Here is a 15,527-nt window from a genome sequence, read left to right on the forward strand (position 1 = left end):
TCGTGGATAAAGAACACATTGTGGAACGAGGACACTTGGGCATTTAGAGCTGGAAAAGCTGGGTGTCACATCTTGTGGAAGTGCAGCAGACTGGTTGTGACCCAGAAACAGATATAACTGAGTAGCCTGATCGGAGGATGGGAGTGGTAGTGGCTCCGACTATTTTCCCGGGTGCACCCTTTCTTCCCTCGGGACACTCCCTGTAGCTGGGGCTTTGGGGGTGGCGTTGATGTTGGTGGTTATATGGGTGCCTGGCAGGAGCTGTAGTAGTGCAGTACAACTACCACCAGTAGCCTCTATGACTCCTACCATCCACACCTCCCCTCCACGTCGCTGCAAATTTGCATCACATGCAAGTATATGGATACCAGCCAATCCAGTTTCATCACCTGCACCTAGGGTCATGGGATGCAAAGGGAAGACATCTTTGGGTCTGCAGTGCTAAGATCAGGCGCCTTGTTAGACGTGATGATAACACTTAAGGCAGAAGCTTATCATCTTGACTGGGGCCACACAACATTGAATGTAATATATTCTCTATACACAGCGCAAAATATTTCATCAACCCTTTTAAACCAGGCATAATGCATAGTAGGGTTGATCCTGCTGAGTACAATTATACCCTTTTTTTTATGACCCTGTTATTGAATATTAATAGTCCATCGAGGAGCGGGTCGAGTCCTCAGGGTACCAGATCTTTCAATGTCCTGTTTCTCATGCCATTCCCCCTTCTCCATTGATTGACAGGGCCAGGAATCTCACCTTTCTCTGTGATGTCGCACCTGCACAGGATCGGCACATGTGTACAGCATCGGTGCGGCTTAGGCAGCAAAAGTAGATGCTCAGCACGCCGAAAGACATAAGAAAGGTGTAATTTTTACTCAGCAGCATCAACCCCACCAGACACTATGTCTGTTTTAATAGGGTCCATACTGCTGACAGATGCTCTTTAAGCACAAGAATGATGTCATTTCTTTCACAGACATGACCATTTCATCTGATATCTTTCTATTTCTCTGCTTCCTACGGGTTAGTATGACCCCAAGAAGAAGATATGGCGGTCTTATTTTGATCTGATCGTCGTGGACACAAGGAAGCCGCTCTTCTTTGGAGAAGGGACTGTTCTTCGCCAAGTCAACACGGTACAAGCTTCAGTTTTATCTGTGTGTAGGCACTTTCATGCTGAGGATGTAGATCGGGGTGGATATGTATTAACCCTAGTTAGTAACGTGGATAACTGCTTCATCACACAGAAATGAAATCACAAGCCTCATATATCGGGTGACATGTTCTATAGTTAATGGCTGGGGCTACACTTAGACATTTTGTAGATCACCTTTCCATTTTTGAACTAGGGCTGCAGTCCAGAGGAGGGCATGATCTGTAGCCTTTTGTACAAAGTGTTTGAGCTCTGCTGCCCTCTTGTGGCTATTTTGAAGAATGCAAGTTTTCTGAAAACAATGGGAGAATTGTTGTAGTCAGTTTAGTTGCATACTTGCATTGATGTAATTAGCACATTGTCAAGGATGTAAATACTTTCTCCTAATCTCAGTGAGTGCTGCAGATTTTTATTTATTTTTTTACATGTGAGCATATATTGGGCAACAAGAAAATTACATACCCGTGCAATTGTGACCTGGATGGCATGTAGATGCATAATGGGAGTGTTCTCTCCCAGGAAGCCCTATTGATCAGAGTGGATAGGGTTTGATAGACACTCATCAGCACCATTCCCCTACAATACTGCAGATTGCAGGGGTCCTGTCTGATGGACCCCCCTCCACTAGTTTAGGTAAAGAGACCTGTTATGAGGCTGTTGGATTATATCTATAATTAATACAGTCAGGTCCATAAATATTGGGACATTGACACAATTGTAACATTTTGGGCTCTATACACCACCACAATGGATTTGAAATGAAACAGACAAGGTGTGGTTTAACTGCAGACTGTCAGCTTTAATTTGAGGGTATTTACATCGAAATCAGGTGAACGGTGTAGGAATTACAACAGTTTGCATATGTGCCTCTCACTTGTTAAGGGACCAAAAGTAATGGGAAAATTGGCTTCTCAGCTGTTCCATGGCCAGGTGTGTGTTATTCCCTCATTATCCCAATTACAATGAGCAGATAAAAGGTCCAGAGTTCATTTCAAGTGTGCTATTTGCATTTGGAATCTGTTGCTGTCAACTCTCAAGATGAGATCCAAAGAGCTGTCACTATCAGTGAAGAAAGCCATCATTAGGCTGAAAAAACAAAACAAACCCATCAGAGAGATAGCAGAAACATTAGGAGCGGCCAAAACAACTGTTTGGAACATTCTTTAAAAGAAGGAACGCACCGGTGAGCTCAGCAACACCAAAAGACCCGGAAGACCACGGAAATCAACTGTGGTGGATGACCGAAGAATTCTTTCCCTGGTGAAGAAAACACCCTTCACAACAATTGGCCGGATCAAGAACACTCTCCAGGAGGTAGGTGTATGTGTGTCAAAGTCAACAATGAAGAGAAGACTTCACCAGAGTGAATACAAAGGGTTCACCACAAGATGTAAACCATTGGTGAGCCTCAAAAACAGGAAGGCCTGATTAGAATTTGTCAAACGACATCTAAAAAAGCCTTCACAGTTCTGGAACAACACCCTATGGACAGATGAGACCAAGATCAACTTGTACCAGAGTGATGGGAAGAGAAGAGTATGGAGAAGGAAAGGAAGAGCTCATGATCCTAAGCATACCACCTCATCAGTGAAGCATGGTGGTGGTAGTGTCATGGCGTGGGCATGTATGGATGCCAATGGAACTGGTTCTCTTGTATTTATTGATGATGTGACTGCTGACAAAAGCAGCAGGATGAATTCTGAAGTGTTTCGGGCAATATTATCTGCTCATATTCAGCCAAATGCTTCAGAGCTCATTGGACGGCGCTTCACAGTGCAGATGGACAATGACCCAAAGCATACTGCAAAAGCAACCAAAGAGTTTTTTAAGGGAAAGAAGTGGAATGATATGCAATGGCCGAGTCAATCACCTGACCTGAATCCGATTGAGCATGCATTTCACTTGCTGAAGACAAAACTGAAGGGAAAATGCGCCAAGAACAAGCAGGAACTGGAGACAGTTGCAGTAGAGGCCTGGCAGAGCATCACCAGGGATGAAACCCAGCATCTGGTGATGTCTATGCGTTCCAGACTTCAGGCTGTAATTGACTGCAAAGGATTTGCAACCAAGTATTAAAAAGTGAAAGTTTGATTAATGATTATTATTCTGTCCCATTACTTTTGGTTTCTTAACAAGTGGGAGGCACATATGCAAACTGTTGTAATTCCTACACCGTTCACCTGATTTGGATGTAAATACCCTAAAATTAAAGCTGACAGTCTGCAGTTAAAGCACGTCTTGTTCGTTTCATTTCAAATCCATTGTGGTGGTGTATAGAGCCAAAAATGTTAGAATTGTGTCGATGTCCCAATATTTATGGACCTGACTGTACATCTGTGGCAAGCTTTACAGTACTATTGTAGATGAAAGGCGGCCACTGATTTCTATTTAAATTTTTAGGATAATGGGATGCTACGAATTGGAACTTACACAGGCCCCCACCAGCACTGCGCGGTGTACTCAGGAGGTAGGTGATGCTTTCTCTATGTCAGTGAGTAAGTTAGTCCCAGGGGTGGCTTAATTGGAAAATGTTCTGCTTTTCAGGCTCCTCAGACATTGTATGTGACCTACTTGGGATAAAAGGAAAAGATATCCTGTATATCGGGGACCACATCTTTGGAGACATTTTGAAATCCAAAAAAAGGCAGGGATGGAGAACGTTTCTAGTTGTGCCTGAACTGGCCAAAGAGCTCAACGTCTGGACTGAGAAGAGCGGTGAGTACCTACCTGCCTAGAGAGGCTTTCACAGAATGTGGCATGTCCAACCTGCGGCCCTCCAGCTGTTGCAAAACTACAACTCCCAGCCTGCCCGGATTGCCTACTGCTATCAGCCTACAACAGGGCATGGTGTGCATAAAAAAATGTTTTAGGCATATGAAGCCAACAAACAGGTGATGTCAAATTAAGGGAGACAATCCAAAGATGATACAAATGTATACTCTAGCAACAGTCAATGTGATCAATCTCCATTTAAGGCCGAGTTCACACGAATGTGTGTGACCCGTGCCTGTGCTGCGGCCCGCAAATAGCGGGGCGCAATGCACGATCGCCGGCCGTAGGTCAGCCGCATCGGATCGCGGACCCATTCATTTTAATGGGTCCGCGATCCGGCCGTTCCGCTAAAAGATAGAACTTGTTCTATCTTTTTGCGGAACAGAAGTACGGGACGTAACCCCACGGAGGCACTCCGTAGTGCTTCCGAGGGGTCCCGTGCGGCCGTTTCGCGATTCTGGATTAGCGGACCCATTGAAGTGAATGGGTCCGCATCCGTGATGCGGAATTCACACGGAACTGTGGCCGTGTATTGCGGTCCGCGATTTGCGGCCCGCAATACGGCCACGGATCACACACGTTTGTGTGAACTTAGCCTAAGACTGTTTACTCTGCCCCAATGAGCCCACCTGATCTACAATCTTCTGGAGTCGCTGCCTATGTCCCACATGCTTTTTAGTGCAACTCTGCTTGTTCAGTAGGAAGTATAGCAGGTGGGCAGTTTATGGAGCCCTAATTCCTATAAAACAAGCATACAATCAGTAGATGGGTTTGCCCAGTCTGGGGGACCCGGGTTTACTAACGGCACCTTCATGTGTGCTGTGTTTAAGGGGAAATGATCAGTTTCTGGGTTCCCTTATAAAATAATAAAACCGGCTAATCACCAGGGATCACAGTAGTTGGGCCCCTGCAGTTAGGACCAGCTGACATAAACCTACCATGCATTATAATAAAACATTTAGAAATTCACATATGTGATAGTCATCTTATTTTTCAGATCTTTTCAATGAGTTGAAGGGACTGGACGTCATCCTTGGCCAGCTACATGAGTAAGTCTTCAGTCTAGGCGTAAATAATATGTTTCAGCAGGTCCAAAAATTCACATCTAAGAAAGGTGAAATAGCATGGCCTGCTCATCACACCGTATAAGATAAGGACGGCACTCCAGGTCTAGTGTGAAGAAGCCGATAATACTCTATATGGACAGAAGTATTGAAGTATGGGCATCACACCTACAGGAGCTTTTATGATCTTCCAGCCTAAATCCATAGACATTAAATATGGAGTTGTCCCCCCTTTGCAGCTAAAATAGCTTCCACTCTTCAGGGAAGCAAGATTTTGAAGGGCGTCTGTGAGAATTTTGTCCTGTTCATCCAGAAGAGCATTTGTGGGGTCGGACACGGATGTTGCATGAGAAGGCCTGGCTCACAAACTCCGTTCTAATTCATCCATTCCAGCTGACGTCAGGGATATATGTGACCAGTCATGTTCTTCCCACCAAACTCACCCAACCATGTCTTTATGGTCCTTGCTTTGTGCACTGTGGCACAGACAGTCACGCTGGAAAATAAAAGGGCCTTCCTCAAACAGTTTCCGCAAAGTTGAAAGCATACAATTGTCCAAAACGTCTTGGTCTGCTGAAGCATTAATACTTCCCTTTATTTGAATTAAGAGCCCAAGGTCAACAGCCCATAGCATTATCCCTCCTCCACCTGACTTTACAGCTGGCACAAGGCATGGTAGGGTGAGTTGGGCGTGGAAGAACGTGGCTGGCCGCACAGAGTCCTGACCTCAACCCCATCCAACACCTTAGGGATGAAGATTTTGAGCCAGGCCTTCTCCTCCAACATCAGCGTCTGACCTCACAAATGCTCTTCTAGATGAATGGGCAAAAATTCTCAGACGCCTTCCAAAATCTTGTGGAAAGCCTTCACAGATGAGTGGAATCAAGTTTAGCTGCAAAAGGAGGACCAACTCAATTTTAAGGTCCTAAAAGCTCCAGAAGGTGTAAAGTCTAGGTGTCCCCATTCTTTTGTCCATATAGTGTACAAGTTATAATAAATCTTTTCCCATAAAACTATAGATCAATCTGCTCAGCTCCTCCTGCTCTATAACCTACCGCCTGCTGATCAGATACCATGTTCTATGTGATTGTGAGCCCCATTGGGGACAGTTGGATGCTAATGTCTGTAAAGCGCTGTGGAATATAGTAGCGCTATATAAATGCATAAAATAAATAAATATGGGGCCAGATTTATCATTAGCTCAGGTCAGAATAATGGAGTGAAAAAGTCCCAAAAAAAGTCCCAAACGCTAAAACTGCGCACAAATTTGCGACTTTTTTCTGCTCTGCACTATGCTCGCCAGTTTTCTGAAAGTGGGCGTGTTTTCTTATGTAAATAATTCTCTAGACAGATTTACTATTGGGACTATTTAAAAAGTCGCAAAAAAGTCGCAATTTCACTCCAGTGAGGACCATGCTTATCTTATGAAACTTTTTAATAGAACATGCGACTTTTTCATAAAAAGGTGCGACTTTTTCGTAAAGACGTGCGACTTTTGTAAAGCTGCTTACTGATGGATAAACTGCTACCGTCAAACCACATTTATCACAGTCTTAAAGGGCCGATCATAAATCTGACTCAGCTAAAACTGACTTTAGCCATATGTGAAAGTGGAGTGAGCTGTCAGAGTAATGATAAATCTGGCCCATGGAGTCCAGATCACTATTATTTATTTTCCTCCTCTGTCAGCGCTCAGAGCTGCAATAAAATACATTGTCAGGACTGCTGAGCATGTGCAATGCACGGCAGCGGCAAGGGGTCCCTTTAAGAGAAATAGGTGTACTTGTTTTCATGACGCCAGTTGCAGTGAAGCAACAAGGGCACTGGGCCCCTTTTAGTGATGTAGTAGATGGTACCCAGGTGTAGGAATGCCAGAGTGGTGTAGGATGGCCTAAATGTCCCTTAATGTTGGTGCACGTGTCATGGTGCGCTTACCTGGATACGCTGGACACCAGGAGTTGTCGTCCAAAGCAGAGCAAAGGGGGTAGATGATGAAGGGGATGAAGAAATAAATTGAGTCCAGACCTTGTGATGAAGTTGATAACAGCTTTACTTGAATAAACGTTTCTCCAAACAGACTCAGGCTTTGTCTTGGTTCCCAGCAGGCTTTGGCATTAACGGTGGCAGGCAAACTCCTCTCTGCTACGTCTGTTCCTCTCTGGCCCTGCTGTACTATCAGGCTAGCTGTATAATTTAGCTTTCTGTGGATGCTGCCACTTTGTAGTCTGTCTCTAAACTGGTCCAGGGAACTTTACTCCTGGCTTCAGAGGCTTCCAGCTTCTGCCTCCATATCCAGCTGAGCTGAAGGTGCTCCAGCTGGCCTGGGCAAGGCCACATCCAACAGGGACGTGCACCTGCTGCTGCACTGTCTAGGAAAGACCTAAATAGAACTAACTGGTCCCCTCCCTTCCTGTTGCAGCAAGTGGGACACGCCCACCACACCACAGAGAGGGGAGTTAGAATGAAAGGAAAGGTTCCACTCTATGTAACTATAGCTCTGCCATTTATGCTGCCACCTGCTGGTGAACCAGGCAGATTACACTTAAAAATATCAGTTACATGGAAAGAGATATGCACATCATATAGGATCTGGAAATAAATGCACAGATGACATTAGGTTAACCAGTGGTAATGCCACTTTGGGGCGTTACACATGCGCACAGGAGTCCTCTCTATATGTTACAGCAGTCCTGACAATGTGCTTTAGAGCAGCTTTGAGAGCTGACAGTGGGGGGGGGGGGGGGGGGTGTAAGAAAATTGAAAAAATAGTGATCTGGACTCCTTATCTCCAGGACTACTCATGTATTACTGCCGATAACAGTCCATGATGGTGCTGACAGATTCTCTTTAAGGAATGCTGCACTGGGTAGACTAATGATGATTTCAATGAGAAGACCTCGTAGACTTCTGTAGTGTTGTATAGGCCGAGGATACAGTATATTCCAGGATCACAGAATGAACGGGAAATAAAAAGAAAACACCTACCTGAGACATCACTAATGATCTCGGAGTAATCTCCAGTCCTGGGAGCACATTACAGAGATAATACCCCCTTAGATCTGATTGCATTAATAGGTAGGGCGAGCATCATTCCTGATATGATTAGAACAGTTAATATTTGCTTTTCCCTTGAAATTTACCTAGTTGCTTAACCCTTTTACAACAGGTCCCCAGTCTTTTGGCGTCTCTGTAGATGAGGGGGGTTATATGGCCGTTATTAGCTGCTAGCGCTGGCTCCTGCTCCTGACGAAGATATGACCTCAGCTGTTAACCCTTTGATCATACCACGATCCATACTGCAGCTTGATCAAAGGGGACCCACGCTTGCGATCAGGGTTTCTCAGTGACCTTATCATAACTGGGGGAACGATACTCGATCAGCCCTGAGGACGTATGAAGGACACCAGGGTTTGCCCTAACAGCAGCCGATGTCATACTGGCACAGAGCATGATGTATTAGCATACAGGACTATGCTAATACATTATAAATGTGTTATAAAATAGTAATCCCACATTGGGTTAAAAAATGTTATAATGTAATAAAAATGTAAAAAAAATAGAAGAAAAAAAATAATCACAAAATATCACCATTATTTAGTGTAAGTCATTTTATTGTGCACACATTAAATAAAAATAAATAAATACACATATCCATGCGACCGTAATAACCTGAAGAATTTAGGCCTCATTCACATTTCCGTGTCAGTGTCACGTCCATGAAAAAAAGCGTACGTGTTTCATCCTTGAAGATGTCCGTGGTTGGCCTGTGTGTCCGTTTTTACCATCCGTGTGTCATCCGTAATTCACTGACGTTTTTCAGCTGAAAATTAATTTCCAAAGAATCTCCTATTAGTCTTCAGTGAAAAACGGACGCAACACGGATGTGTGTCAGTGATTTTCACAGACCCATAGATGGGCGTGCTTGGTCCGCATCACGGATCTAAGTAGTGCATGTCTCTGAATTTTTTACTGACCCGCAGAAAATGACTATAAAAAATCACTTTTCTCTGTTTCCACAGCAAAAAAATTATATAAATGACATTATAAATTATATGTACCACTGAACAATGCAACAAAAATAATATTATATAAAACAATACTTCTCCTGCATAAAATAAGGTCTCAGACAGCAGTGAGAGTGATCAAATAAAAAGGTTACGACTGCTGTAATGCAGAGAGGCAAAAAGAAAAAATGTTGATGGTCGCTAATGGGGTTTCCCCATCTCAGACAACGGGGGCATATCGCTAGGATATGCCCCCGTTGTCTGATAGGTGAGGGTCCCACCTCTGAATTGCAGCTGAAAACGTAGCTGGCAAAGTGGTGGCCAGCAGTGCCGGGTCCGGCCATCACCAAGCATTCCTATTGGCCTGCCGAAAATAGCCAAACAGTGCACTTGGCTATTTTTGGAATCCCTATAGAAATGAATGGAGGGTGGACATCCATGCGTGGTGCGTCCTACTTCGCTTTGCCGGCTGCGTTTACGATAGGTGATAGGTGCAGGTTCTTAAGGCCTTTTCAGGCCTGGTTATTAAGCGGATAAGTAACCTTGTATAACTCTGTTTCCTTCAGACACACAGACAGTGGCAGCACCGAGCAACCAAATATCAGCTCCATTCAGAAGCAGATTCAGGTACAGTGACCCCCGCTGTCTGTATATCATCAATATAACAATATCTCTATCTATCTATCTATCTATCTATCTATCTATCTATCTATCTATCTATCTATCTATCTATCTATCTATCTATCTATCTATCTATTATCCATCTAATATCTATCTATTATCTATCTATCTATCTATCTATCTATCTATCTCCTATCTTTCTCGTATCTATCTATCTATCTATCTATCTATCTATCTATCTATCTATCTATCTATTATCTATCTATCCATCTCCTATCTATCTATCTATCTATCTATCTATCTATCTCCTATCTATCTAGTATCTATCTATCTATCTATCTATCTATCTATCTCCTATCTTTCTCGTATCTACCTATCTATCTTCTAAACAATGTTCATGCTTCCAGTGATATGGTCGCTTTTCCCTTTTATAGTCCTGTTTCCATAAGATATGTCCCACAGGACAGGGACGCACTCTGCCTCGGCTGTGGCTGCAGCTCCCCGGCCTAACAGCCCCTCTACCACATAAAAGACATTATTACTATTAATGACATATCATAATTTGAAAGGAGGACGCAAACCTTCAGAGCTTCGAAAGCATATTCAGAAAGGATCATGTATCAGTAATAGTCTCAACCCTGATGAGGGCTTTATTTCCCAAGGTCATGACTAGAGATAAGCGAATTATCTATTTAGAAATTCGTTCACGCTTCGTTTACTGGTAAAAGGTGAATTGTGTTATGGATTCCGTTACCAAGGACCATAACGCAATTCTATGACGGAATGCATAACGGAATGCCTTTAGAGGCGTTCCGTTATTCATTCCGTCATAATAGAAGTCTATGGGCTGCAAAACCGATCCGTCCTGTTTCCGTTATGCAGAAGAGGACTCCCCTGCATAACGGAAACAGGACGGATCCGTTTTGCAGCCCATAGACTTCTATTATGACGGAATGAATAACGGAATGCCTCTAAAGGTATTCCGTTATGCATTCCGTCATAGAATTGCGTTATGGTTGTGGTAACAGAATCCATAACGCAATTCACCTTTTACTAGTAAACGAAGCGTGAACGAATTTCAAAATAGGAAATTCGCTCATCTCTAGTTATGACTAGTACAATACACTACTATAGTCGGGCGGGGTATTTTGAAGCTGTCCAATCCTGATGCAAGATTTTGGGATCCCCTTTAACCATTACTTGCCGTTCCTTCCCATGTAGTAGAAGGACCTTTTCCTAGCTCAACAGTAATGAATGCAAGCAAGGTACTTTTTACATAAAAGTCTAACTTTTATATAACATTTTGTGACTACCATACACAGAAAATTACCCAAGAGATGGACATGTCTTACGGGAAGATGGGCAGCCTGTTCCGCAGTGGTTCCTGGCAGACACTCTTCTCCAGCCAGCTGATACGTTACGCCGATCTGTATTCTGCCTCCTTCCTGAACCTCCTGTACTATCCCTTCAGCTACGTGTTCCGAGCTCTTCCTGTACTGGTACGTATCTGGACCAGGTCTGATGATAGCTTCCATGTATCTACAGCTAATAAAAAAACATTGCTCCATCCTTAAACATCTCTGACAGACATAACTTAAAGAGGGTTATGCCACAAAAAAAACATTCTACATTTAGCTATTTGATAAAATGTAAGTGTTTAGCGCCACCTGCTGTTTGTTCATTTCCTTATTTCTTGTCCACCTCGCTGAGGTGGTCACACGTGCTCAATTTCAATCTTCAACTTTCACCAGCCAGACCTTATGTTAGCTGTGGCAGGTACAGAGAAAGAGCTACAACAGATCGAGATTTTTTTTTTACATCAGTTATGGCAAAATGAAGTTGAGACAGGTTATCTATTTTTTTCCCAAGATGTAGGCGCTGAATACAGATTTATTGAAGCCAAGGGAAGAAACAAGAAGCTCCTGAGCCACAATGTAAAATCTGTAATAGGGAATCCCAACCATTCTTCATACTGGTGTCTTATGTGGAAGAGGAGCTGTTGGCCCGCTCAGGCACCAGGGCCTGGATATCACTGCAGCAACCTCTGCCTTCCTATAGGTTTAAGACACCACGGCCCTGATTTATCATACCTTCACTCCAGAATTCTGGCATCAAAAAGTTGCAACATAGGGCTTTTGTGACTTTTTTGCACTTGCGTGTGCAAAATTTATGCGATTGCCCAAAATTTAGCGACACCACCCACACCAGTTTTGTAATATGGTTGGAAAAGTAGTGGGTGTGGGTAGCTCCAGATTTTTTTATTGCGACTTCAAAAAAAAAGAAAAAAATGCAAATAAGTCACAATCTCACTCGAGGAGGAGGGTGGAGGAGGAAAAGTGGAGTAGCTTTTCTAGACAGAAGTGATAGGTGTAAGGATAAGTCAAATTTATCAAACAACCTGAGACATTTGATAAATGTGGCACAAAGTACTCCAACGCAGACTTCAAATATTCTTCTCATGAAAAATTCCCCCCATATGTTGAGCTAGTCTATGACAGGAGAGTCACTGGCAGGCTAGGACATCATCCATTGGTATATAATGCCTGACCTAATGTGATTACTGCTCATGATAGTACAGATACTTCAATACCTCCTCCTTGATATCTCATCATACTTCCAGATGCCACATGAATCCACAGGGGACTATGTAAGTGTGGACGGAGCAGATGCCAGCAAGGTTCTTGGGCAACATCTGAAATATATCAAAAGGGAGCATGTGAGTACAGGATGTATGTGACCTCTGTGGCGGTAAAGACAAAGAAAACCTTCCGCCGTTTGGCTAATAGGGCCTAATAAAGAACGCGAAGAGTCTGAGCAGCGCTCCTCCTGCCTCCCTTCTTACCAGTGATTGACGGCTGCTGTGTTACATGGCGGTCGTCACTGGTGAAGGGCAGGGAGAATGTTCTCCTCACAAGTATGACTTCGCTATATTCTTTGCTAGCTCCTATTAGCCAAACTTGGCTAATCCCCCTTACCGGTAATTATTTTCCATTAGGTCGGGTTCAGATCAACGTTTTGTTTTCCGTTTTCTCATCCGTCAGAAGAACAGAAAACTGAAAAAAAACAAAAACGGATATTGTCTTTTAAAGGGGTTATCTCATCTTAGACAATGGGGGCATATCGCTAGGATATGCTCCCATTGTCTCATAGGTGCGGTTCCCACCTCTGGGACCCGCACCTACAAGGAGAACGGAGCCAGGGAGAGTTGCGGCTGGAGGACCCTGGGTTTCCCGGGGTCCGTCCACCACCAGGCGCAGCTCCCCGCCTCTCCCATTGAAGTGAATGTGAGCGCACCGCGCATGCGCGGCCACCGCTCTCATTAATTTCTATGGGGCCGACGGAAATAGCCGAGCCAGCGCTCGGCTATTTTCGGCGGCTCCATAGGAAATTAATGGAGGGCGGCTGCGCATGCGCAGTGCACCCTCCTCAATTTTCTCCGCTCCGTTCTCCTTGTAGGTGCGGGTCCCAGAGGTGGGACCCGCACCTATCAGACAATGGGGGAATATCCTAGCGATATGCCCCCATTGTCTAAAATGGGATAACCCCTTAAGGCATACGTATTCTCAATTATGTACATTTTGCATACGTTTTAGCCATTTCCGTGTAAGATTTGTTATTTTAGATGGAAAGAAATGTGCATAACGAGTGCTTAAAATGCAGGATTTTTTGTTGTTGTTTTCTGCTCTTCTGACGGATCAGAAGAACGGAAAATGAAGCAGTGATCTGAACCCGGCTTAAGGCCTTTTGCACACGAACATGTTTTCTTTCCGTGTCCGTTCCGTTTTTATTGCGGACCGTATGCGGAACTATTCATTTCAATGGGTCCGCAAAAAAAAACAGAAGGTACTCCGTGTGCATTCCGTTTCCGTATTTCCGTTCTGAAAAAAATAGAACATGTCCTATTATTGTCCGCATTACCGACAAGGATGGTATTGTTCTATTAGGGGCCAGTTTTTCCGTTCCACAAAATACGGAATTCACACGGACATCATCCGTATTTTTTGCGGATCTGTTTTTTTGCGGACCGCTAAATACATACGGTAGTGTGCAAGAGGCCTTATCTGGATGGATGTTGGGTCTAGATGCAGGTGATATGTTGGAAAAAATAACCGGACACCGGTCTCTTTTCTGATCACAGCTTCAAGACGATTGGCTGCAGCTGGTGAACACCGCTAGGTTAAGCCTTCAGGACTCGCCGGCATTGAAGCCTGAAACAGAGAAAACTCCCCCAAGTGTCATGTTGTATTAGAACTGAACGTCCATCAGAAGGACGTGCACCTAACGTGGGATTAGATCAGATACTCCGTGTTCAGTGCCGCACCACTGACGGATGAACGGACAATACTCACACACAAAACCATGGAGTGGTGATTGTTACAGGAACAAAATGCAGTCTACAGAACACAGTTTTACATAGTGTTTTACATAGTAGGTCAGCGCCACTGATGTAAATAGGGCTCAGAAGAGAATCTACAGTAGTTAGTGGATCTTCCACCATCAACCATTAAGGGTGTGTTCGCACTAGCGTTATGCCATTCTGTTATAGGTCTGGTTTCTGTTCTGTCGACAGGACTTTTTTTTCCGTCCTGCATAACGGAAAGCAGACAGATCCGTTATGCTTGCCTATAGACTTTTATTAGGACGGAGCAAAACGGGATGCCTCTTAAAGGCTTTCGTTTTGCATTCCGTCCTCGAATTCCATTATATTCCGTTATAAACGGAACCTATGGCATAACGCTAGTGCGAACCCACCCTAGCTCAGAAGGGCCTGGTTTCCCCCCCCCCCCCCTGAATACTGCTCTCTGGTGTTCAGAAAGAGTATTACATGTATTACCTACTACCAGAATACTCATTAATAGGACTGATCAATAACAGTCAATCTGTTACATGTCAAGCTCTGAGTGCAGGACTATTGGGAAAAGTAGAATTGAAGAGTTTACATTTGTAATTTTTTTTTTATATTTCTTGTGTTATTTAGTTTGATACTTATCATATAGTGACCGTGGAGGATTGTGAAGGTAAAATACAAACAGCTGTGCAGGCCTCTTTCACATGAGCGTGACGGATTAGGCCCGGATGTGTTCAGTGAAACTCGCACCATTTTGCAAGCAAGTTCAGTCAGTTTTGTCTGCGATTGCGTTCAGTTGTTCAGTTTTTTCCACGAGGGTGCAATGCGTTTTGATGCGTTTTTCACGCGCGTGATAAAAAAACTGAAGGTTTACAAACAACATCTCCTAGCAACCATTAGTAAAAAAACGCATCGCATCCGCACTTGCTTCCGATTGCAATGTGTTTTTCACTGAAGCCCCATTCACTTCTATGGGGCCAGGGCTGCAACGCAGAACTGATGTGTGAAATAAACCACTCATGTACACAGCCCCATTGAAATGAATGGGTCAGGATTCAGTGCAGGTGCTATGCGTTCACGTCACGCATCGCACCCGCGCGGAAAACTCGCTCATGTGAAAGGGGCCTCAGGGTATGTGTATATTTATGTGGTCAGATAGGGTTGCTGCTTACAATTGTAGATCACTGTGACACCTGTGATGCGGTGATTTGGCGTCAGTAGATTCCTGGTTGGGCCGGGAGACAAGTGCCTAATACTAGGGTAAGGGTACGGCCACATGGTCAGGTTTACTGATGCAGGTTTAGAAGCCAAAACCAGGAGTCAAATAAAAAAAGATAAGACGTATCTGTCCTTTATACTTTCTCTCTTGCGGAAAATTCTACAACATGTGAAGGCACCTTTAAATGGGGTCTTCAGTAATATAACGAAGCGAGGGAAGGAGGAGGGATGTGATGCTGCAGTCCCAGCCACGTCAGCAACAAATTTCACAGCACAGATTTCCATCCAGTTCCAGTTTAGCACAGTTGTAGAGAAAAAAAAATAGATTTAGGCTACATTCA

The 15,527-nt window shown here is 44.0% G+C and overlaps 1 protein-coding gene across 5 annotated transcripts in view; it reads left to right on the plus strand.

The window, feature by feature from the left end:
* LOC120986196 (cytosolic purine 5'-nucleotidase-like) overlaps window positions 1-14,572 on the plus strand; it is a 48,676-nt gene extending 34,104 nt beyond the window's left edge. For all 5 annotated transcript variants that reach the window (XM_040414605.1, XM_040414606.1, XM_040414607.1 and 2 more), the window contains 8 exons: window positions 1,035-1,142; window positions 3,560-3,626; window positions 3,704-3,874; window positions 4,929-4,980; window positions 9,566-9,626; window positions 10,943-11,119; window positions 12,241-12,336; window positions 13,759-14,572. In XM_040414605.1, coding sequence (XP_040270539.1) covers window positions 1,035-1,142; window positions 3,560-3,626; window positions 3,704-3,874; window positions 4,929-4,980; window positions 9,566-9,626; window positions 10,943-11,119; window positions 12,241-12,336; window positions 13,759-13,869 — 843 coding nt within the window. In that variant the 3' untranslated portion in view covers window positions 13,870-14,572. The remainder of the gene's footprint in view (window positions 1-1,034; window positions 1,143-3,559; window positions 3,627-3,703; window positions 3,875-4,928; window positions 4,981-9,565; window positions 9,627-10,942; window positions 11,120-12,240; window positions 12,337-13,758) is intronic.
* The last annotated feature ends 955 nt before the right edge of the window (window positions 14,573-15,527 follow it).

Source organism: Bufo bufo, chromosome 1, assembly GCF_905171765.1.
Source record: "Bufo bufo chromosome 1, aBufBuf1.1, whole genome shotgun sequence".
Taxonomy (NCBI): Eukaryota; Metazoa; Chordata; class Amphibia; order Anura; family Bufonidae; genus Bufo; species Bufo bufo.